General features: G+C 41.0%; 1 protein-coding gene across 4 annotated transcripts in view; it reads right to left on the bottom strand.

Annotated features, from left to right (window-relative positions):
- Positions 1 to 24,699, bottom strand: part of SPECC1L (sperm antigen with calponin homology and coiled-coil domains 1 like) — a 112,484-nt gene extending 87,785 nt beyond the window's left edge. Inside the window, exons 1-5 of one of the 4 annotated variants that reach the window (XM_074973025.1) lie at positions 24,574 to 24,699; positions 14,053 to 14,098; positions 11,712 to 11,812; positions 10,823 to 10,898; positions 5,352 to 5,541 (exon numbers count right to left, since the gene is read on the bottom strand). In XM_074973025.1, the coding sequence (XP_074829126.1) occupies positions 5,352 to 5,504 (153 nt within the window). In that variant the 5' untranslated portion in view covers positions 5,505 to 5,541; positions 10,823 to 10,898; positions 11,712 to 11,812; positions 14,053 to 14,098; positions 24,574 to 24,699. Of the gene's footprint in view, positions 1 to 4,111; positions 4,223 to 5,351; positions 5,542 to 10,822; positions 10,899 to 11,711; positions 11,813 to 14,052; positions 14,099 to 24,573 lie in introns of those variants that run through there. The other 3 variants (XM_074973026.1, XM_074973027.1, XM_074973029.1) reach the window with 3 other exon arrangements.
- Between the last annotated feature and the right edge of the window lie 506 nt (positions 24,700 to 25,205).

The following is a 25,205-nucleotide window of genomic DNA, read 5'->3' as shown; positions in this document are numbered from 1 at the left end:
CTTCAATACCACTGCATAATTTACTATTCTAGCACTTTGAAACAAGTTTTTAAAAAGTTTTTAAGAATATTTCAATGCAAGAACCCTGGATACCAGTGCATCTATATAAGCATCCTATTCCAAAGTATAAATGCAAATCATCAGTTTCACTGCAGGTGCATGTATAGTTCTGAGCAGCTGTAAAACTAACCCCATCCTTTAAATTTTTCTGCGCTACTGAAATACAGGGCAAGTCTACAATACAAATTTGCATCAGTGCAGCTGCACCACTGTAGTGCTTCTGGTGAAGACACTCTAAGCTGACAGGAGAAAGCTCTCCCATCAGCTTAATAACTCCAACCCTGTGAGAGGCAGTAGGCAGCTCTCCCGCTGACATAGCACTGTCTACACTGCGGGTTAAGGTTGGTATAACAACGTCACTCGGGGGGATGGATTTTTCACACCCCTGAGCGACGCAGTTATACTGAAGTTTAGCACAGACCAGGTTACAGACAGTTTGAATCCTCTCTCCCTCCCAGATCAGAGAGCTGAATTGCTGTATCATTTTTTATTCACAGAATGAAATATTAGTGAAAGTGTAAGTAATGAAGCTTTAAAAATTATCTCTTTTTCATTACTGGTTGAAAAGATGGTCTGTTTGTTGGGATGTGTGCCTTCCCATGCCCAAAGAGTTGGTTTTCACTGTTCAATATAAATCAAACTCTAGAAATGCCAAGTCATTAATTAGATTGACTGAATTTAAAACCCTTAAAACAATTTTTTTTTGTAAATAAAAAGAGGCAAGAGGTTATTGATTTTATATAATCATAACACTTAAAATGAAAAGAAAATGTGTAAATAAATTTGCTACTCTGAGATTTGGCTTTCTTCTGTTTGCAACACTTACCACCTTTGATTACATGGCAGAAATTCTTAAGACTGGATGACTACAATATGTTGAAGTTTCAACCAGCAATTGCCAAAACCTAGCTCTTAAAATTCACCATGAATTAAGCTAAACTGAATTAAAGACTTCTTTAATTCTGAATAAAAGTACTCACATGGGGATTTAATGTGGTTTAACTGACCACTTCAAATTCACACCATTAGTTAATTCAGATTAACTTTCTTGGATGCTTCCATGTAAACAAACCCTATGTCTTGATTTTCCAGAAAATTTATCAGTTTATAGCACTTTATATGTTCAGAGCAGAGCTCTTATTGACTTCAGTTGTGAGTGCTCAGCATTTCTGTAAATAGGACTTCAGGTGTCTTAATTTGGGAACTCAGAAAATGAGAAAAACAGTTAGCAGCCACCTGTGAAAAAATTCAATTAAGTGACTTCCCCAGCATCATATAGAAACACTGTGGCAGAGGCAGAGATATAATCCAGTTTTCTGGGATGACATTCAACTGACTAAACCATGCGATCATACTTTCTCTTCCTGCAGTCCTCTCTCCATCGCACATCTTCCTGCTTCTTCAACAAAACAGGTGGGGGTCCTGCCAACAATCACTGTATTAACTACACAACTGAGATTCATTCCCAGAGTTCCATCCATTCTTTGCACTGAATGAGGCAGGGCTCCTGAGGACAAAATGCAGTTAAGTCTCCCAGACAAACTTAACACTGCCCTGCAGTGACACCATGAGGAGAAAAAAAAAAAAAAAAAAAAAAGAAAAAGTGTGTCATTAAATATCAGTTTAATGAGTTCAGTCTGATCTGGAACCAAAAAAATTATTATGAACCATAATAATTTTATGATTAATTACATGGTGTCACTACAGGTTGGTGTTTGAGTACCTTAACTGTGCATTTCCAAACCTTGTTTGGATTTAAGTTTAACTTTAATTGAGTGTTCTGTGTTTATATAATGATCTATATAAAATTACATCACCACTATTTAGGTATTTTAATTAGGGCTGTCAATTAATCACAGTTAACTCATCACAGTTTTTAATCACATAATTAAACAACCGAATATCAATTGAAATTTATTAAATATTTTTGATGTTTTTCTACATTTTCATATACTTTGTATTCTGTGTTGTAATTGAAAGCAAAGTGTATATTACTTATTATAAATATTTGCATTGTAAAAATTATAAACAAAAATAGTATTTTTCAATTCACCTCATACAAGTACTGTAGTGTAATCTTTGTTGTGAAAGTGAAACACAAATGTGGATTTTTTGTTGTTGCTACATAACTGCACTCAAAAACAAAATAATGTAAAACTTCAGAGCCTACAAGTCCACTCAGTCCTACTTCTTGTTCAGCCAATCGCTAAGACAAACAAATTTGTTTACATTTACAGGAGATAATGCTGCCCTCTTCTTATTTACAATGTCACCAGAAAGTGAGAACATGGCACTTTTGTAGCCGGCATTGCAAGGAATTTACGTGCCAGATATGCTAAACATTCGTATCCCTTTCATGCTTCAGCCACCATTCCAGAGGACATGCTTCCATGCTGATGACACTCATTAAAAAAATAATGCGTTAATTAAATTTATGCCTGAACTCCTTGGGGGAGAATTGCATTCTGCCGTATATTTCATGTTATAGCAATCTCAATTGATGACTCAGCACATGTTCATTTTAAGAACGCTTTCACTGCAGATTTGACAAAACGCAAAGAAGGTACCAATATGAGATTTCTAAAGATAGCTACAGCACGCGACCCAAGACAGAAGAATCTGAAGTGCCTTCCAAAAATCTGAGAGGGGAAAGGTGTGGCGCATGCTTTCAGAAGTCTTAAAAGAGAAACACTCCGATGCGAAAACTACAGAACCCGAACCACCAAAAAAGAAAAATCAGCCTTCTGCTGGTGGCACCTGACTCAGATAATGAAAATGAACATGCACTGGTCTGCACTGCTTTGGATTATCATCAAGCAGAACCCATCATCAGCATGGACGCATGTCCCCTGGAATGGTTGTTGAAGCATGAAGGGACATGTGAATCTTTAGCGCATCTGGTACGTAAATATCTTGCAACGCTGGCTACAACAGTGCCATGAGAACGCCAGTTCTCGCTTTCTGGTGACATTGTAAACAAGAAGCGGGCAGCATTATCTCCTGCTAATGTAAACAAACTTGTTTGTCCGAGCAGTTTTTGAATGCAGTTTTTGAATGCAGGTTTTATTTTTGAATTCAGTTTTTATTTTTACTTAATTCTACATTTGTAAGTTCAACTTTCATGATAAAGAGATTGCACTACAGTACTTGTATTAGGTGAATTGAAAAATTCTATTTCTTTTGTTTTTTTACAGTGCAAATATTTGTAAAAAAAATAAATAGTGAGCACTGTACACTTTGTATTCTGTGTTGTAATTGAAATCAATATATTTGAAAACGTAGACAACATCCAAAAATATTTAAATAAATGGTATTCTACCATTGTTTAACAGTGCAATTAATTTTTTTAATCACACGATTACTTTTTTTAATTGCTTGACAGCCCTAAATTTTAACCTAAATTACGGATATGTTCTCAATCGTAACTCCAGCTAAACAACTTTTGTCTAGGAATATGTATTAAAATTCACAAAAAAAAACAAAACAGACTCCAATAAATTTTAAGGTTAGATGACATTTTCTGCATGAAGACGACAGCATGCCAGAGGCTTCATAGACAACACCATAAATGATAAAATTACATAGATAAGTTCCTTTTAAAATGGCAGTAGCTTATTGATATTTTAACTCCCTCAGACATATAAATTGCCAGCGCGCTTAAGTCTACAAACTACAACCTTCCAACTTCTCCTACATATGGGAACAGTTGAAAGATGTACATAGTTTTATTTCACACAGCTGGCATGATGACAACCGCATGAGAATGAGTCACTCAGCTATGTCACTAAAACCTAGCTAAAACCCTTAAGGTGCAACAACGCTCAGTCACTAGTTAAGAAGGGAATTTCTTGCTCTACCTAAGATACGTGTAATTGACATAATACTCTTTAAAACTGTACACCTGAGTTGCCTGAAGTGCTACTGATAAAGAGAGAAAATTGTAAACACACAGTAGGCCAAATCCTTTCAGAGACAGCTAGATAGATCATTCTCTTCTTTGTTTTGATTAGAGGTATGACAGCTGGAAGCTCTTGATGAGTAAGCTACATACCACAGTCAGAAGTACATGCCAGTCAGCTCTTAAGAGGACAGTTGTCGATGACACTGGACACTACTCAGAATGGCTACGTATCACAAGATGGTTTTGTATTAAACAGGATGCAAGGTACAAACAATATTTTGTCAGGAGTCTATTTCTAAACATAAGAATGTGCAGATTCACCAGCTGGGGAGAGAAAATAAAGTCCCAAGTACACGGCATTTCACATGTCCCTGTATTCAAGGCTCATTTTATTGTCAAAACAACATCCCAAAACAAACATCACAAAATTCTGGGTAGTAACTATCTAAGACTTTCCTAATTTCTATCAGCTGGTAGGGGAGAGGAACACCCTTTGATTTTGGTAATCCTGTCTGGTTATTTTGGAGACCCCGGACATGGATCTCCCAGATCGTGGGTCTCTCCTGTCTGCCACCCATCTAAGAGGCAAGAAAGATTATACTTGGCTTCCTGTAAGTCACATGCTTGCTCCCAGTGATGTTCCCTGAGACTACACCACTCAATTTTAAAGGGCCCAGGGGACGTAAAAGGTGCAATGTGATGTGCACATATACTCCAAAGCCTGGTGCCTTGTTAAGCTGAGAGTAAGGAAAAACCTATAAGACAAATAAGAAGATGGAAAGTAGGAGCAGCACACACCAGTTAGGCTGAAGCTCCACTCCTGATACAAAATGGAGAGAGCATGGAAAACTACAGGAACAGTGTGGCTGCATGGATCTGACACCAGTCACCAATGTTAAGTATACCAAACACGCAGTCTCTTAAAATATAGTCCTCTCAATTCCCCACTCAAGTATCCATCTTGAGAAATTTCAATTGGAATTTTTAATCTTTACACAGAGCTTATCACATCCTACTACCACTCCACAAGTCAGTCAAAGAAACTTATTCAAGAGCAACACATGGCACTCCGTTTGAGACAGCGATTCATGACGCCCAGTGGAAGGCAGCTCAGTTCCCCTTTTTACAGAGAAGTCAGGAAAGTTAAGTTCCATAAGGTGCATTGCCTTCCACCATAGTACATATAAACACATCAAAAGCAGCAATACTTAATGACCATAGCATTCGTAATCTCTCATTATGTCCTGCATTGTGTAACTACTGAAATTCTCTTCAGTCATTGAGAGATTATGAATCCCAGTTTTCCACTGCATTAGTATCCCTATTCTAAAATTCTATCCTTCCAAATCCCTTACTATCCAAAAAATCAAGGCAGTCTATTAGAGCTTACCTTCAGCAGGGATGTTGATGTTCCAGTTTTTGAGAGTTTTGTTACTGCAGATACTGAGGAGCCGTTTTCTGGTTTGATTTTTTCTATTGTTTGAGTTTTATTTATCCCGGGCACTTTGGGCACTGAGCCAACAGACCTGCTTGCTTTCTTCATTCTGGGCTGCCTCTTTGTGATTCATTTACAAACAAATCTGTAAACCCCAAAAAATGTTAGAGAAGTGTTAAATACAAGACAAGTGAGATGTAATATAGCTCTTTGAATGATTTGTTTAAAATCAGTACCCCAATGATAACAACAACAAGCATAAGCCAGAGGCAAATGCACATGATTGAGGAAGAAGAGTTTTCACAGTAGAGAGATTTTTGCCAAAAATTAAGTGTTCAAAGCAACAGAACTCCCAGGTTATATATAAAAAAAGTCTTCAAAGTCTCTTACCACAAATAGCACTGAACTGATGGCATTTTATAATCCTGCCTCCTTACCAGCAAAAACAAGGCTCATCAGGACAGTGATGTTTTTGATCTCTGACTGAAGCGAAGAAAAATACAATGGGAGTACTCTCTATCAACTAACTGATTACCAACACTGGCCTTAGGGAAAGAGAATCTGCCAAGCTGAAAGGAAAGTGCTGCAAAAGTTCTGGCAGTTAGAGGGGAAAGACATATTAATATATAAAATTCAATGTTTGAAAATCCACTCTCCCTCTAAACAGTTGTGAAGAGAACGTTGTCTCTGGCATTCATGGGGGTCCAACCATGTAGTTTAGAAGAAATTACGTTCTTAGCTCTTATGATTGGGAAGATTTCCTTCTGAATGGGAGCCAAACATAAAACAGTACACTACTGTCTTCCTGAGTCTGCAGACAGGCCACTTCAATGCTTCTGTCATTGCTCATAGTCTTTTGTTGCTTGTGAAAGCTATCAGTTTCACTACTACAATTCCCAATATGTTGAGAGCATATCAGAATTCCAATTTCACCCTCTGGGGCACGAAAAACCTATGAGTAGCAGCAGTGAGCACTACTGCTGTTCACAAGGGCAGACAACTCAAAATAGAGACTAGAGCAGGGGTCTCAAACACATGGCCCGCAGGAGCTATTTGCTGCGGCCCGCCAAGCTCCCCATGTCCCCCCCCCCGTCCCCTCCCAGTTATTTCCTGCAGCCGCCAACCTCCCCTCCCCCACTGCCCCCCCCCAGGGCACCTCGTCCCCGCTCCTCTGCCTACCTCCAGGCACTTCCCCGCCACCAAACAGCTGTTTGGTAGCACATAGCGGTTTCCAGGGGGGAGGAGCAGGGAGCCCCGTGCTCAGGGGAGGAGGTGGAGAAGAGGTGGGGCAGGAGCAGGGATTTGGGAAAGGGGTTGGAATAGGGGCAGGGAGGGGGCGGAGTTGGGGTGGGGACTTTGGGGAAGGGGTTGGAATGGGGGTGGGGCAGGGGTGGAGTGGGGTCGGGGCCAGCTGCAGCGGGGGGAGGGGCGCGGAGGCAGTGTCAGTGATGCAGCACTCGGGCCAATGTATTAGTCTTCATGCGGCCCTCCTGGTAATTTGAGTTTGAGATCCCTGGACTAGAGGGAAAGGCAGAATAATGGAGATCCACCACCCATAGCAGCCAGGGAGCTGGATGAGGATTAGAAAAGGAGGGAACATTCTCACTCTTTCAGGAGCCAATTAGTGAAGAAAATAGCTATTATCACTCCTCTCTCCCAGTCAAGAGACTCTGGAATGGAAGAAGAGAAGGAAAAGAAAGCTTCCACTCCTACGAGGCAGCCATAAAGTCAAGGGAAGTAGGTGTTCAGATTTATCAGAGTCTCATTATCTAGTGCTTACAGGAAACATGGAACAAGAACATCTTTCTCCCCTTCTACAAAAAAGGGCATTTGAACTACATGAATGGTTAGAGATGATTCAAAGTGTGGAGAAATGCTGCATACAAATGCAGTGATCAGGACTACCAATAACGTTTAACAAAATAAATGCCTAAAAGAACCTTACACGACTCCCCTCGCCCAATATGCACACAAACTACTTTTTAAATTTAATTTCTTTCAACTTAAAAACCTTTACGTATTATTTGGATGCATTCAAATCTGCAGATACTGTTAGCAGCAGCACTTTTCATTTTTAAACTCCTGAAATTTATTACAACTTATCACTCTGACTGAAGTGTTCTTCTATTCCCCTGGCAATTACATGTAATTAGCAAATAGAAAGTAAGAGGAATTTGCAACTAAATGGTTGTTTATAAACTAAAGCTTCCTCACTGTCAACCATTTGATATGGCTGATTACAGCAAGATTCTTCTCCCATCCCTGAATTCGAACATTTTAGTTTGGCCATTTTTGAACGATCAGAAAGCCAAAAAAGCTTTTAACTACCACCACATTTGTGTAACAAATTCTGCTCTGTTTTACAGACAGCATTATATAATCAATGAAAGACCTTTCAGAATGCCTATGCACAAGACAGAAGAATTCAAGGGACAAATTTTTTTTTAAATTATGATTTCAGGGAAAAACCTACAGTTACTACGGCCTTCTCAACTTTACATTATTTACAGGCGACTTATAATTGCTACAAGCGCCCTGTTTGATTTGTAGTTGGAGACTGAAACTAATCTGACTCAACAGTCAAGGTCAACCAAGACATATGGCCCTTGCCAATTCCTCACACTGTATTAAACCCTACCCTTTAAATGCTCAGAGCTAAGACCAAGTTTTCACACCTACACTCGTATCATTTATCAAGTGATAATTTGCAACTATTTAAAATATGACAAATATTAACTATATATTCACACCCAAGATGAGAAATATTCTTATCCTTTCATCTATGACAAAAAAATTGTGCTTTATTAAATTGTGAAAAATATATGGCACAGGCAAAAATCAAGGTGTGAGGATTATTATTTCTTGAGCAAGCTTTTGCACTATGATGAAGTATAGGATCTCTTCTTATAATTTTGTTTACTGTTCTGAAGCATACAAGCTTTGCCTGTGTACCTGTAAAACAGGTTGCAGGCAAAATTCAAGTTATATCTTGACTTAAGACAAGCACCTTGTACAGCCAATATCTCATTGCTCTAATGAAATCTAGAATACCCTCTGTGGTGGTAAGAGAAGAGCATGTGAAAGATATAAGTGTAATATGTGGTTGGTGTAGCATAAGGAAAAGTGTTTGGATATTTCATGTTATTAGCCTTTCCTAAGAATGGTTAGGAAGAAATGAACAATTTAAAAACAAGGAAACTGAGAGGATGAGCCTTAAGGGACTGCTTGGCTAATCTATTTAAAAAACCCTGGTTAATCTGAAATCTCTTTTGAAATTAAAATAAATTTAAAGTTTGCATACCTGTCCAAAATGTGTTAGTATTCCCATCCCAAACTGTGTGTCTTTCTGTAGCCAATGCCCCTTTCAGATTTACACCTTTCTATATTTTACTATTTGTATGTAATTACATAGACTAGAGGAACTGGTTTACTCCAGCAAATAAAGTCACCAGATTAGTCTAAAAAAAGATACGAATATAGGCAGTCAAAACATTTTCACAGAAAGATGCAGTTTAGACTTTCTGCACTTGAATTATGGCCTTAATCTTGCACTAAAGTAAATGTGAGCTTTGTCACTGACTTTAATAAGCGTAGGATCTAGCCCTATGAGAGCAAATATAACAAAATAAAGTTTCTTATTCATAGTGAAGCTCAGAGAAAACATATTGCTGTAATTTTCATTCAAAAATTACTAGTATATACTCCAAGAATAGCAACCACATGACCAAGGTAATGTAACTAAATATTTCTACGGTATTTGGAAAAAGAGAACTTTACACCCAAAAAAACAAATACCTTCAGATAGGACTCAAAAAATTACACCCTTCAGATCAGGGATCATGCTGCCTCTATAATCACAGTGTATGGCACAATGGTGCCCCAGTCCTAGCTGGGGCCACTGGTTATTACTGTAACACTGAGTATTAATGAAAACTGTTTCAAAACATTTAATGTAGACAAAAATTGTATGTAGATAAAAATGTATTTGGATATGTACAGAATCTTTTTTCACCATGAAAAAAAGAAAAATACCTAAAACAAGCACCTGAAATTATTTTTGGTCACTTTAGATTTGAATTAATTAACAGATATAGACAATATACACAAATTCATTTTTAAGCCAAAAACTCAAATACTAAGTTTCAGTGCAACACTACTGTTTAAAAATGGCAATTAAAAATCCTTCCAAAACATTTTATAATAGTAAGACAGTTATGAGGCTATAAATACCCAAAGACTGCACTCAAGTAGGAATTCAATACTAATAAGTTTCAGAGCATACTATGAAAAGCATCTGCAAACACTTTGCTATTATCTTTTAAGGATCAAAACTTGCAACAACCCCTTCTCATGAAGGGAACTGAAAACAAAAATGTCTACTTACCCATTTTTTATTCTTTTAGATGTAAGTCAGAATCCAGTGTGGATTTAGCAATAAATGAAAAAATACTGAGAGAGAGAGAGAGAGAGGCAGGCAAGACCTATATAGCTAAATCCAAAGTGATATTATAGGAGGAGATTTTTTTGTGTTAATGTTGCACAGAGAGAATGTCAACACCATACATGAATTATGAACTAGGGCATAAATAACAAAAAGGAGGACTAAAACAAGCCAAAAATAATCACATCAAATAAGTCAGTGTTAGCAAGAGAGGGAAAGAACAAGTCATAATAAGCAGAATGTGAACATTCATTCTAACCTGTACCCTTTGCCTGACTTCTCTTTCAACAGAACACATACAGCAGAAAACTAAAACCAATACTGTGCAATAGTCTGTTCTCACTGTTCTAGTGGAAACAGATGCAGATAGTCCTACACTTTTATATCAGCTGCAAATAAAACTCCAGAAACATTTTTAAAATGCTTTGCCCAATAAGAAGGCACAACACTGTACTACAAACTGATATGGTATGGCTGCCCAACAGCATGAGATTCTTTCAGAGTTACTGTTTGGACATCAATTAAAATGTTCCACTCCATAACTCTGTAAATGAGGAGCAGGGGAGGGGCATCTTTCCCTATGAATACTAAATGTACGTTACTTATAGATTAACTAGTGGCTTATTTTAACAGTTCTTGGTTTTGTTGTCGTAATTTACATTTCATCCATTCTATTAAACAAGATTACTCATGCCAATCATGCCATTATAGGAGAACCTTGGAAAAAAGTGCCCGAGATATTCCTTTGACTAGTGAACAAGATATCACATCTTCTATGTATGAAATGAAAAATATATAACCTAAAGAAGTTATTGAACAATAGTTCTAGCTACATAAGAACCATTAAGAGAAGGGCAGAATGGCCCTTTCATGAGAATTCCATGAATCACAGCAGAAAAAAAAATAGAGACCGCCCAAATTCCAGTTAGTATATTAACAGTATCTTATGAAAAGTCCAAGAAGAAACAGATTATAAAACACCTACCAAAAACAAAGGGTCACAGAGCTTCCAAGCCATTAAGGGTGCTGGCCCCACTAGACTGTCGACTCTTGAGGGAATTCTGTGTCAAAAAATTAAAATTCTGCAAATTTTGTCAATAAATAAATGTGGAGGCTCCAGCATGGCAGCGGAGAGCACAGGCCACTGGCTGCACGGAGGTGGGACATCACCCTGCCCTCTCCCAACACAGACTCAGCAGCAAGGCTGCACCTGACAGTGCAAGGGCCAGGCCTGCCCCAGAAACATCCCAGGGCCCTGGCCCTCTCCACCAGGCACACCAGATATGGGCAGGCAGGCTCAGCCCGGCAGGATCCAAGTGTGGCAGGGCTAAGTGTGGGGAGGATCCAGGTGTGGGGTGAGAGGGTTCTATGTGGGGCAATCTGGGTACAGGCGGCTCAGTGGGGAGTCCGGGATGATTTGGATGCAAAGGGGCAATGGGAATCTGCAGGGGGTCCAGTTGAAGGTGGTTAGGGCTGAGTGTGGGGGGGGGGGGGAACTCACTCAGCGGGGATGGGTCCTTGTGTGGGAGTGGGGCTTGGAAGGATGGGGGTCCAGGTGCAGCTGGTTGGGGAGGCAGGGTGCTCAGTGGGGTGGTCCAGCTGCATAGGGGGGTAGGGCTTGTCAGGGTGGGAGTTTGAGTGTGGGAGGCTAAGCTGGAGTGGCCTGGGTGCAGCAGTGGGGGTTCATATGCTGGGAATCAGCGGTGGGGGTCCGGATGCAGGGGGCTGGAGGTCGGCGGGGATTCATCTCCGTGCAGGGGTGGAGGTTGGTGGGGAGGGACAGGGGATTAATCTGACCTGGCCCTGGTGCCCAGTGGCTCTGACTCAGCCCTGGCTGGGCCATCCCAAACCCCACCTGCCACACAGCGATTTACCTCTCCGCCAGCTGCCCGAAACAACTTGCCCACGCTGCTGGGGAGGGGCATCTAACCATTCGTGCGGCTTCCCTTTGTTTCCTCGTCAGAAAGTAATTTTTCTGCGGGGAAGGAAAGAAATCTGCAGCAGACAGGAATTCTGCACATGAACACTGGCATAGAACTCCCCCAGAAGTAATTGTCATTTCATATCCACATCCACATATTCCCTGCCCCAAAAGCCATTCACCTCTAACAGTGTAAAATTTCAAAATAAATAATTAAGGACAAACTATGGCCAACTGAGCAGTCACAGAAGGCCACTGAGGTGGGGGAAGGAAAGTCTATGCACAGGAGGTTTTACAGCCCCCTTCACAATAGAGAACCACATTCTGCTGAAATTCCCCATGCAGGAGCATAGACAGGAATTTTTGGGCAAACTACGGGCTGGCCAGTGAATTGATATACAGGCAGTCCTCGGACTTATGACACAATTGGTTCCTGAAAATTGAGTTGTAAGTTGAAACATTGTAACTCGGAATCACAATACACTCCACTGCAGGACCGAGCATCGTAAAGTCTAAACCAATTGTTGTAAGTCGAATCAGGGGGTCAATTCAGAAACATCATAAGTGATGTTCGTCGTAAGTCGAATGAAGTAAAGTCGAGGACTGCCTGTACTACACACAGATGCAATGAATTCCAGCTCTTAGTGCTGTAGCAGATGTAGCTTATACTTTCAGCCCATGAGCTCCACAAGTACTTTGAGCCTTGCCTCTGGGTAGAGGGACAGGGAAGGAAGAAACTCTCTTATCATTTCTGATCTCCCTAGAAGTTCATGTAGTTTCTTTTTAATGGCTTTGTACAGGGAACCAGGACTTCAGAAAATACAAATTAAGGATGAAGTGTCTGAATTCCTACTTATTTTGGGAGCACAAACTAAAAAGTACATTTCTCTATAAATTGTGGAATAATCACTGGGCAAAAACTAGATGCTAAGCATCCTGATTTCCTTACTCCTTGTTTGGAGAAAATTTAAGCCCCATGTCTCTTTGAGCAATGTTTAACGGCTGCTAATACTTAGCATTCCAGACAAGTGATAGAAACATTCACAGAAGAACTGCCTAATTTATGATGAACTGTGTTCTATCTTTTAATAAAACAAAAAAATTCATGCTTGTTTTTAAGCTGGTATTATAATTTAACCAGCAGGTATATCAAGACACTGTGGAGAAAAAACAGTGACTGCTTCTAGTTAACTCAAACTCTGCCGTTAAAAAGTTCAGCTAAGTTTTCTGGAAACTGAATTGCAAAATACAGAATGCTCACACAAGGATTCCAAATGTATATTATTTTAAAACAAATTTAAGATAATTGTATCCCTATAACAACCTTTGTAGATAGTGCACCAGTATAAACTTTCTATTACAGAAGGATTCCTTTTGTTTCTTAACTGGATTTTCCAAGAAAATTTGACAGAGAACACTAACAAATTCATTTCTTGCAGGAATTAAAACTAGAGATGAGGAAAAAATTCCAAGTGAGTTAATGGAACTAAGGAATAATTATTCCTCAAAAGTGCTATACTAGTGACTTAGAATACAGTCCACAGTACAATTATATAGGATTTGCTATGTTAGCAATATTAGTATCCAGATTTGTATGTGTATTTGAATGTATATATAAGCCCACTATAATGCAAACTGAAACAAAGTTTAACTGTCAAAAACGCACATTAAGAAGAAACACTGAAGAAAATGGAAGAAGAAAAATGTAAAGTGTGGCATGGTTCTCCTTTAAGGTTTCTGTCATGCCAACAGCAAAACAAGGCTCTGTTTAATGTTATTGTTTTCCATATCCCATTGGTAGATTTTAAAAGTTATACTCAAACTAGCAAAAATGGGCCAGCAGTTGGAATAATACACAGAGTTTCAGTATATCAGTTACAGCTCCATTTCAGGTCATAAAAGTATTACACGGACAACAAAAAATGTAGTCCTCAGCAAGAGCCTTAGGCTGCATTTTCATGGAAAATTAATCAACTATTACTCTGAAGACTGGGTTTCTGGGTTAATAGCATTGGTGGACAGAAAAGAGTTCCAGTTCTAGCACGTCAACCCACATCTGACCAATGACTGACTGGCTTGCTTTATCTACAAAAGCTGTTAGTTTAATAAAAGGACATGATCAACCTAAAAATTACACTCTGAAAATGTTTTTTCTTTCTATTGTTACAAGTAACACCTAAGATGAGTGATGCTGAGCATCAGGTAAACAGGAGAGAGAAAAGTAGTCCCCTTCCCACATCTTTACTCATTTGATTGCTTACTGCACTGTGTGTATAGTCAGTGTCTCCACTTACCAGCTGTCAGTTCTCCCTGCAGGTATGAGTGTTTTACACAGCAAAACTGAAAGAGAAGCATTAAAAAAAAGCAGTTGTAAGACCACAAAAACTGGCAGGATAAGTCCAGCACCTGCCCTTGAGTTAAAACTAAAACTTTAATTCATTTTTTAAAATGACTAGATTTCAAGCTGTGTCCTTTACAGTGTGATTTTCACCCACTGACATAACTCCTCACAAAAATAATGGTCAGAGTAAGTGGCCAGTGTTTACCTTTTAAGAAATTTTATTTCTGTATTTAAGGGCCCCATACCTGATCCTATCCTTTCTCCTGTCTGAAGCCCCACCCAGGTATACTCCTATATCACCAGAAGCGGCAAAGCCAGCATGAGCAGCAATGGTTGCCTAAACAGTCTTTAGCAGCCCTAAGACCAACATAAAAGGAGCACCTGTGCCAAAAAACTAATCTGATGCAGGTTGTAGAGGGGCGACAAGGGACAGGTGACAGAGTTATCAAGTAGATCACCTGTGACATCCCCTATCCTAAAACCTGGAGATCTCTGGAGGGAATGGGAAGATCTCCTCCCATCCCAGAACTGGGGAAGGGAAAGAAATAGGTCTAGCAAGGTGCATTTGTAAATCCCCACCACCACCATGCAGATATGCAGGCAGGGTGGATTTGATTTAAATCACTAGTCAGGAAAACTCAATTTAATCATGGTTTTCTACATAAGTGCATTCTTGTTGGTTGTTATAACCTTAATACATATTCTTCACAACTCAGATATAGATGTAGGCTTCATTTTTAGAAGGTACACACCATACATTTTTAAACAGGGATTTATTTTGAAAACGTTTCAGATTAGTTTTACAGCTACATCAGAAAATTAATGTTTGGTTATTTTATTTACCAAAAGTAATTGAAGCAGATATTTATGAAATCATTGGGAGGTGAACTATCTCCAGTTCAACAAGTTAATCCTTAATATTTGGAGGATTTTCTTGCCATGCTGTATTAGGAGGAGACCACCACCAGACAGACATTAAAATGGTTTTATGTAACTAAAAACAACAACATTAAGTATTCTGGATTTTTTTCTTCAACAGCAAACATACAATATTTTAACAAAAGAAGCACATGTCCCTCGTTCTCACATTTATCTCCAGACTTCTTCTCCTTGTCCAGATCTATTCCACCCCCAACAATCTTCTATTCACTGAACTTTTTGAAATTTTGTCCTTTTAGAGAGAGATAAGGGATTGACTCTGTACACAAATTTGCAGAGAAACAATAGAGTTAAGGTCTGTTATTTCTCACCTCTATATATTTATTTATTTAAAAACATTTTTTCCTGTTAACAAGCACGCTGCCTCTAGAAAACAAATCCACAGTTTGAGAACTGCAAAACTAAGCATCTCTAATGGCATCTTCTAGACTGAGCCCCATTGGGTAGACAGAAAGATTAACCTAAATAATCTATACAGAAGCCTGTGGAATCCCATAAGATTGGGTCCCTAATCCATGAACTATTGGAACTCATTTAAAAAACTTGTCTTTAACATTACATGAATATATTGTCTCATAGTATAGAATTAAAATTTATAATCTCTATTCCATGATGAGATATCTTTGAGCTATAATGTATCTTAATTAAAACTATCTTTAGATAGCCTTTTTCCTCAAAAAGCATTTTAGCAAAAAAAATCTGATTTAAATAAAAAAGATCCAATTTAAATAAAAAAAATGTTGATTTTTTGGATTTTTTTTTTAAATCATTGATTTTTATCCACCCTGCATGCAGGTATATTCTTTGTATAGACTGGGGAATAGGGGAGAAGCACACACATGCCTCCCACCTCCCCCCCAAAAAGATGGCAAAGAAGGGAAGGTGAACCCTGTAGGGGGCTCAAGATTGGTTACTGGACCCACCTCTGAGCACCCTGCTCCCTCCTGCTGATGCCTACAGAGATGACAGAAACCCACTGAGCTCCTCCCCCAGCATCTCTCCAATTTGCCCTGCAGAAGGAAGTAAAAGGAAATTCCATTTCTGGCTGGCAAAGAACTGACAGTGTGTGCAAATTCCATATTCTAGAACTATTTTACTGATTCCATAAGAACATGATCCTTAACTGAGGCACTGGAATCTAGTTGCCCAAGACAGAGGCCTTGTCTGGTTACTCATCAGTAACTTACTTTGTTTTAGCTACATTCATGCCAGCATTGCCCCAATTAAGAATTAGTAATTTCTAATCACTATCCTTAGCCTAAGAGTTTCCTTGGAGAGAGAGGGAAGAAGCTGTAAGCTTCCTAACGTATTCTGTTCCTATGGAGTATACTGCAAGTGTATTTTAAACATATATAGAACCTTTCTTCCTAAAACACTTTACAAGTTATATACATACAGTACAATGAAACTCTAGGAGTAGCAGCAACTGACACAGACAATACTGCATAACAGTTGGAGAGGAAAAAAGTTTCATGAAATGACAAAAGCAAACCCCCATTCTTGCAGAATGCTTCACAAACAGCAAACAGACTTTCATATTTTAAAGCCTCATCTGAAAAAAATCTACATAGTAAACAGCCTGGAACTTGCTGTGTCCAACTTGAGAATGCAAGTAAACCCTGCTTGGACTTAGTTTGCATCCCCATAAATCACATCTTTCTTGACTGGTTCATTGAGAGTAAATATTTGCAAGCTTTATGTTCAGACCACTACACAAACTCCTCCAACAAGGCCTGAACACTCCTTTTCTATGGATAGCTTCTCATTTTCTTTTAAAAAATGTCACTCTCTTCCTGCAACCTAATCTATTCTCATTTATAGATCATAAAAATCTCCCACCTCCTCCAGACTGTGTGGAAGGGAACAGATATAGGACATACTGACAAATGTTTGTACTATATCATGCAGTGCTCTGTACTCCTCCGAGCTTTAGACAGCAGGTAACTGCTGAATTTATTAAGAACTATAAAATATTTCTATTTAATATTCAGAGCCTAGTAAAGCATTAATATTTTTATCCCCTTTTTGACCTGAGCAGCTAGTCAAAGTCAGGGCCTCTGTGGATGTTCCAGTTAGGTATAGAAATTGGTGGTAGCCAGGTATTTCTTTGAAATAGTCTTATATACAAGAACTGTACAAATTCCTCTGTCTCTGAATGCAGAAGGAACCAAGAACAGTTTCTTAGATTACCAGCCCCCCCAAGGCCCCTTTAGCCAACATCAGACGCAAAAATCATTCTCCCTAGCATCTTCCATACTTCTGCTTGGCTTTTCCTTGTCTCTTTTCCTATGCCTCTCTCTCTCTGTTCTGGTCTGTGACCTCAGTATCTGTGTGTTCTCTCACACTCCCAAACACACCTACCCAAAACGATACTTAGCCTAAAAGCTCCTGGACAGGTTCACACACACCTTTTGTCCTAGGCGGGGCTTATGTTTACAGCTAACTGAAGGGTGAGTTCACACTTACCAACTTCAGTAAGGTTTTAAGAACAAACAAGGTTCATCCAACTCATAAAAATATCCCCATTTTATAAATGGGATAAGAGGTTCCCAAGAGTACACAGCAAGTAAGCATCAGACTGAGGAGTAAAACCCATGTCTTTTGGCTTAGAGGCTGAGGCCTAATGCACTATCCCACAGGACAAGTCATTCAGCCTTTCAGTGACTATTCTCTTTTCTATAATATGGGCCTAATATTTTATACTATCGCATCTGTAAGATTCAAAGCACTGGACAAAGGAGGGTAGGCCTGAGGGACCAAATTTAGTGCAATTAAGCATATATTTGAAGTAATTTTACTCATAGACACTATTATGAGGCATTCCATCATTACATATAAACTATTACAGCAGAATACAAGGTTCTGTTGCCAGCTCTTCTATGAGTTTCTCTAAGAACCGGGGCAAATCACTGTATCTTTGTGCTTTGGTTTTCATTTGTAAAGTGGAATAACGATATATGCATCCATTCTTCAGCAGTAGTGCAAAGTCACCTTTAAAACTCTATTCAAACCAAGGGTATGTCTACACTACCCGCTGGATCAGCTGCCAGCAATCGATCTAGCGGGGGTCGATTTATCACATTGAGTCTTGATGCGATAAATCGACCCCCGAGCGCTCTCCCGTTGACTCCTGTACTCCACCACCGCGAGAGGCGCAGGTGGAGTCGACGGGGGAGCGGCAGCAGTCGATTCACCGCAGTGAAAACACCGCGGCGAGTAGGTCTAAGTACGTTGACTTCAGCTACGTGAATAATGTAGCTGAAGTTGCGTAACTTAGATTGATCCCCCTCCCTAGTGTAGAGGAGGCTACATCCTCACAGGAAAGAATGAAGGATGACTTTACAGTTGAGAAAACCATCCCTGCTAATTCTGTACTAGATAAGTAGGAGAGAATAGGGCAGTGGTGGAAGGTATACATAAGAGAATTAAGCCAATTGTAATATCTTAATTTTTGTCAAAAAGAGCAAAGGAATAACAGAATCTAGAGGTGCACCCCATCTAATATTTATCTTGTCTAAATGCCACATCATCATCAAGATGAGATAGTCCAAAGGGAATTTGATGGTATAGCTTCCAACAGCTGAATCCATAATAAAGTGTATGCGCCATCTTCACGACCCGTATTTAAGTCTTTACCCACTCATATCAAGCCAAGATATAAAGCTGCTTTGTAAAATTCTATTTGCTTTTTCTTTGGGGTAGGGCAGGGGTGGCCAACCTGAGCCTGAGAAGGAGCCAGAATTTACCAATGTACATTGCCAAAGAGCCACAGTAATACATCAGCAGCCCCCATCAGCCCCCTCTCCCAGCACCTCCTGCCTGCTGGCAGCCCTGCCAACCAGCACCTCCCCCTCCCTCCCCGTGCCTCCTGCCCGCCGCAATCAGCTGTTTCGCAGTGTACAGGAAGCTCTGGGATGGACGGGGGAAGAAGCAAGGGTGCAGTGGGGGAGGCGGCGGGAAGGGCCGGGGCCTGAGGTCGAGCACCTGTCACTCCAGCCCTGGAGTCAGCACTGATGCAAGGAGCCACATACTAACTTCTGAAGAGCCGCATGCGACTCTGGAGCCACAGGTTGGCCATCTCTGGGGTAGGAGGAAAAATAGAGGTGAACTCTCATTAATTTTTTCATCTTCAAATCACAGTGAAGAGCAAGCAAGCAAACTTGTTCTGATCAATTTGTGGCAATACAGCATGACCATGATGCCCATAAAGTAGGACAAACCACATGAGCTTTCCCAAAGAAAACTTGAGGGACTCCACTAACAAATCCCTCCATATGATGACAATACTTACTATATGACTTTGTGATGTCCATCAGGTAGGGAATTACAGAAACAAAGGGATATTTGTTTAGGAAAAGCAAAGCCATATGTAACGAGCAAGGGAGTGCTGCTGACAGGGTAAGAACAAAAGATAAGAGAATTCTCCTGCCCAATGGATACGCAGTTAAAGTAACTGCTGTCAAATTTCAGCGACTGCTTGCTGAATATAGATCAGTGGAACTTAGTAATGCAAGTAAAACCAGCTAACCTCTAACCCTAAAAAGGTCAAACGTCACTGATCATTTTTACAGACTTTTCTATTTCAGAGAAGGCTTGTTAATTTTAAGATTGCCAAAGTTTTAGCATTGTCATTTGTACAGGAAAATATGAAGACGACTCTCTCCCCTTCCCCCCCAAAAATACTGAGGAAATTCCATATCACAGTTTTTAAAGAGTGCCCCATGTGTCAACACCAATGTCTGCTTTTAATTAAGAATGAAACTTGCTACACGTTTAAACAAAGAGTTCTCAGAATTTCAAACTCTTGGCCAAAAGTCTTTTCAAGACTGTTTTCAAGCAGCCACAGGTTTATTTTCCATTAACAAAAAAGTAGTTCCGCTGTACAAGAGTGCAGAAAGGAAAGAAAAAATAAATTCCTTTTCAATGTTTATTCATGTTTTCAATGTTTTCAATGTTTCAATGACCATCAGTCCCTGTGTTATATTGATTACATAATGTCTTAATTCATTTGTAATGAACACTGGTTCAAGCGATGACCAAAGTCAAGTAAACTTTTAGATTAAAAAAGGGAACACAAAGAAAATTAAAATACCGTAACTGATTTCTAATTACAAAATTACCAACAACCACTTCAATTGTCTTCAAGATACACAGTTATTCAGAAAAACAACAAGGGAGTCTGGTGGCACCTTAAAGACTAACACCGGACTCCTCGTTGTTTTTGTGGATACAGACTAACACGGCTACCCCCCTAATAGCTATTCAGATGTCTAGGTTTTTTTAACATGACCAAAAATGCGAATGTAGCAAAATATGACAATCTAGTGTTTCAACTCTAGGGAATGGTCAGTAAAAGAGTGCATGCTGATTTATATGCACTCATCATACTCACCAATTTGTGCCAGGATGTCCACTACTTTGACTGCAATTTTGCAAAAAGATGCAAGAGGAGTTGCAAAATTGCCAAACATTCAGTATGAAAACAGATGTAAATTTTGTCTAAGTCTTAGCAATGAAGCCAAGTTTAAAAGATGAAGTATGTAAGGAACACTGGTGTGCTTCACCTAAATATTCTTCCCAGAAGATCTGATTACTTTACAGCACCTAACAAGATGTTAGAAGTGCCTCATCCTAGAATCTTCCGTTTCCTACACAGTGAGCAATCCTAGGATCTGATCCTGTAATTTACACCCATACTACATTTCTTTCCCAGTTTAATTTCTGAGTAGCTTGCTCTGTGGTTTATTTGGAACATATTTCTTGTAAATAACTAACAGTAAGAGATCCTGAGGCATTCAGACATTAGGTACAAAGATAAAAATCAAAGTAACTATTGTTACCACGTAGGAAAATAAATATGATTAACGCAATTGTCCTCTTACTTATGAAGAGGAATGTAATTGTGTGTGTCTAAAAAGTTTAGACGGCACATAATTTGTCGTGTCTACTCACACTTGGCAGCCAACCATCACCAGCAAGTTGTATTAAATAATAAGTACTCCCAATGGTGAATTCTCAAGTAATTTTAATTTAAATTAGTCCATCAAAGCAGAATAAGAACACTTTTCTTGTGACTATACACATAATCATATCCTCAAACTCATTCAATCTCTACAGCCAATTATCTTTTTCTTCTTCATTATAAGTGTATTACTAAAAAAGATTAAATCTTTAGGGTAATCAAAACAAACAAACACTGAAGCACATGCTTAACATTATTCACATGATTTTTCCCATTGAAGCATATGGGTTTACTCACATTAGTAATGTTACACACTTGCTTAAGCATTTGTAGGATTAGAGCCAATATTTGCTAGTTAGACTCCAAAGGTACAAACAAGAGGCTGAAGAACAGAATTTCTAAACAGAAGTAAAGGATTCCTTGCTTTAAAAAAGTAAAAAGCAACCAGAAAACTCCTTTTGAAAACAATGCAGCCAAAAAGGCAGGTCACCTACAAGTACTATTATTTATTTACACTTAAAACGGTAACAGAGACCTATTGAATGCTCTATTATCCAGTACAGTGAAATTCCAGCAGCACTGCAATAATCATTTCAACAGGAACTTGGCCTGCCAGGCACATACATAAACTAATTTCCAACCCTTCATCATTATGGGAAGCACACCCTTCAGCCCTCTTCTCAAACCTTAGCAAAAAGATGTCTTTTACAAAGTGTCTGGAAGATTACAAAATTTGGGCTATTTCACTCTGGAGTGGTAGGGATAAATTCCAGAGCAGGTGAATAGCACCATACAACATAAAAAGCAATCCATGAAAAATTAAAGATCCTGGCATCACAGACCATGGTAACAGAACCTGTATTCCTCCTCCATGGACTCTCAAGGGCACCCATTCTGGATTCCTGGCTCTCCAGCTATTACCTCTCTTGGCTAGAGACCCATGTCTCTCTCCCTCCTGACCTGGGTATTTCCAGTCTGCACAGTTCCCTGCCTACACTGTGATGTTCCCAGCAAGTCAGAATGCCTAAATAGGCCAGCATCTGCACTTTACTTTCTCTCCAAAAGCTAACAGCATCATGACCCTCACATATAAGTTCTCACACAGCTCTTTATAAGCAAGCACATTTATTCTTAATGCATTACAGCAGACCATTAAAAACAATAAAAGAACCTTAGACATGCACACCAGAGGTCACCCAAATAGCAACCTTCGGCTCTGGTAGGTTTCAGTCCTTCAAAACACACAAATGGGTTTTCCCCATTGTTACAACCACCACACTTTTTGTTCTAAAAGTCCATTCTTGTCTGGCAAATTGTTAAATATAATCCTCTAAACCCCCAGATCTCACATCTTTTGTACCTCCTCCCCCAAGACGCTGCATGCAACCATGTCTCATAATTCCAAAGCCATTCACTTAAAATAATGCACTCCAATGCAACTCTGTTTTACACAGAAATTCAAACCCCAGGCTGCTGACTGTAGCGACTGGAGAAATAACAAAATGGTGACATTACAAGAGCCAACAGAGTAAAAACTGAGCATCTGAGAGGAAAAGGGATTTTTAGTCAAACTACTTAAAACTGGTTTGGGTTTTCAATTAACATCTACTTACCCACAATAACTAATTTTTTGGAAAAAAAAGGAATACTTTGTTAGAGATACAACACCTATGGTATTCACAAATATCCCCAAGACACCTCAAAGGTCTTCCAACAAAATCAAGGATGACCAGACTTGATACTTTTATGTTGCTAAGGTTAAAAAAAAAAAAAAAAACCACCAAGCAAGTGGGGGGAAGCCACTTTCAAGACTATTTTATAATCAACATGGTGCTCATGCCAGCAATAGCCAGTCTTTTCTATGACTCTCAAAGTTGTTTACTTTGGTGAAGAAGAATTGGTGTTACCAACAGTGGGGGGAAAATGTTCAAGAGCCCTAATGTAGATAGGACCTTCGTATCTGTAGAACAATATTCACACTGTAAAACCACTTCACAATATAACTGGTTTCACTCTAGCAGAAAGGTCCTCTAGGAAGGTGCCAACCATTTCAACCACCAGCATAGATAGAATACTTCATCCACAATGTGTTCCAGGCTTTTTGGTAAGGAGAAGGGAGTTCAGTGCAGTGTGCTCAGCAGGTGCTGAACCCCCACCACCTTGATTTCTTCTCTGATAATGTGGGGGGACTAGGGAATACGGTGAGCCTGAGCTTTAGAGGGTACGTTCTTTGCCATTTATGTGTGTAAGGCCACTCTCTATATTCATTGCCCAGCCAGCATGAAAAGTTTGGAATTCCTAGCTGCAAAAATATGCAAAAGGTAGCCACACACACACACAAAATTAGAGTCCTGGTAGTGATGATTTCTCTTCATTACACAGTAATCCCACTACAAATAGGATAGAATTAGGACATGCTGCTCTTCTTGGAAACATATTCAGCTAACTTTGCCTCTTTGGGGGAAAAAAACACAACACATGAGGGAAACAATGCTACTTAATTAAAATATTTAAATAGAACCATAACAACTATTTCAATCAAGTCACAAGTAGCCAGTGGGATATGTTGATTTTGTTTAGTTAATAACGAAGGAAAGTTTTTTCTTGTAATGTCTTTTTTTTTTTTTTTTTTGAACAGTGTGATATGTGAGTAAAGTGTTTTAGAGCCCACAGGGGGTTAGTCTGCAGGTCCCCTGCGAATAGCTATACAGAAGAGGCCTGGGGGAAGACGGAAAGGAAAGGGGTCCTACATGGGCACGGGGGGTACAGGGAGGAGCAGTAAGGCAAGGAGGGAGAAAACAGGTAAGGGAATAGATCTCGAGGAAAGAAAGTAAACAAGAGAGTGGGAGAAGGAGTAAGGAAACAGCAGGGCGGCCAGAGAGAGTTAAGGTGGAAGGGGAGGGGTCGCTACCTTTCTTGGCATGACACCGTACACAAGCCCGATGAGTGAGATAACACGGCTTTATTGTGTCTTATCTGGGTGAAATATTCGGTGAACGGTTTATTTACGCCCCGACGCTGCCCCCAGCGCCGTACCCGAGGCAGAAATGCTTGCCCCGAGCAGCTAGGACACCCTCGGCCCCAGCGGGAGCTCGCCGGGGCAGGCGAGGATGACAGCCGCGCAGGGGCGGCACGCTGGCTGGGCAGCGGGGCGAGGGCGGGAGACGGGGGCGCTGGTGCGGGCCGGAAGGGAGTTCTAGCAGCGGCCGCGGCAGGGTTAGCCCAGGCTGGCGCCTGTCAGCGCCATGGGGGAGGGCTGGGCACAGACCGAGGGGGAGGGGACAGGCTGGAGCGAGGGAACAAAGATGGGGGGAGCTGCGGGGGGGCCCCCGGAGCGGAGAGCAGGCTGCGAGGCGGGAGGGCGGCGAGCAGGGAAGAGGGAGGCCACGGAGGGGGCTTGAGGCAGGGGCGAGTTGCGGAGCCCCGCGCAGCGGCCGGCCGCTTGGCCGGCGGGCGGGCGGGCCCGGGGGGGACGCTGAGAGCAGGACGGAGAAGGGGTCAGTTGCCCAGGGCCTGTGTGGCCGGCACGACTCGGAGCCCCCTCCGGGGGTGGCTCCCGGGCTCGGTCCTTACCGGGCAGCGCCGCCTCCACGCTCGCTCGGTCACACGCCCGGCTCCGGGGAAGTCGCTCCGGGACCCGACAGCGGCGAACGGGGAGGGAGGGGTGGTCACGGCGATCGTCACTCCCCCTCCCCTCCCCTCCCCTCCCCTCACAAGAGCTACCACACTGCGCAAGCGCCAAGCTAGGGTGAGAGGGCGGGGCCTGGGCCCAGGCCAAGCCTACGCAGCACACGCGTTGGGACAGCGCATGCGCGGCTTCTCCCTCCGTCAGGTGAGGGCCGCTTGGAACGTTTGTGCGCGCCGCCCGTTTCTCTGGGCCGCGGTGAGGGGCGGAGCCAGGCCCAGCGCCTGGAGAGGGCAGAGCCAGGCCCACCTGAAGGCTCCTCCCACCTACTGATGCCCAGCGAGCGAGGACCTCGCCCCGGTTTGGCCTGGTCCCCACCGTGCTCGGGACCCACTGCCCCAAACGGTAGAACGGTTTTGGCGGTTGCTCTGGTCAGGCGGGGTCCTGGATCCGTTCGCACCGGAAAAGGACCCTCCACCCCCGTCTCCTCAGCAGGCACTGAAGGGGGCTTGTCAGCCAGTGGTAGACAGGGATGGGCCTAAGACCCATCCTGCTTTGCCAACGCTCTAGCCCACTCCAG

Source organism: Natator depressus, chromosome 15, assembly GCF_965152275.1.
Source record: "Natator depressus isolate rNatDep1 chromosome 15, rNatDep2.hap1, whole genome shotgun sequence".
Lineage (NCBI taxonomy): Eukaryota > Metazoa > Chordata > Testudines > Cheloniidae > Natator > Natator depressus.
This window is presented reverse-complemented; position numbering and strand designations above follow the sequence as displayed.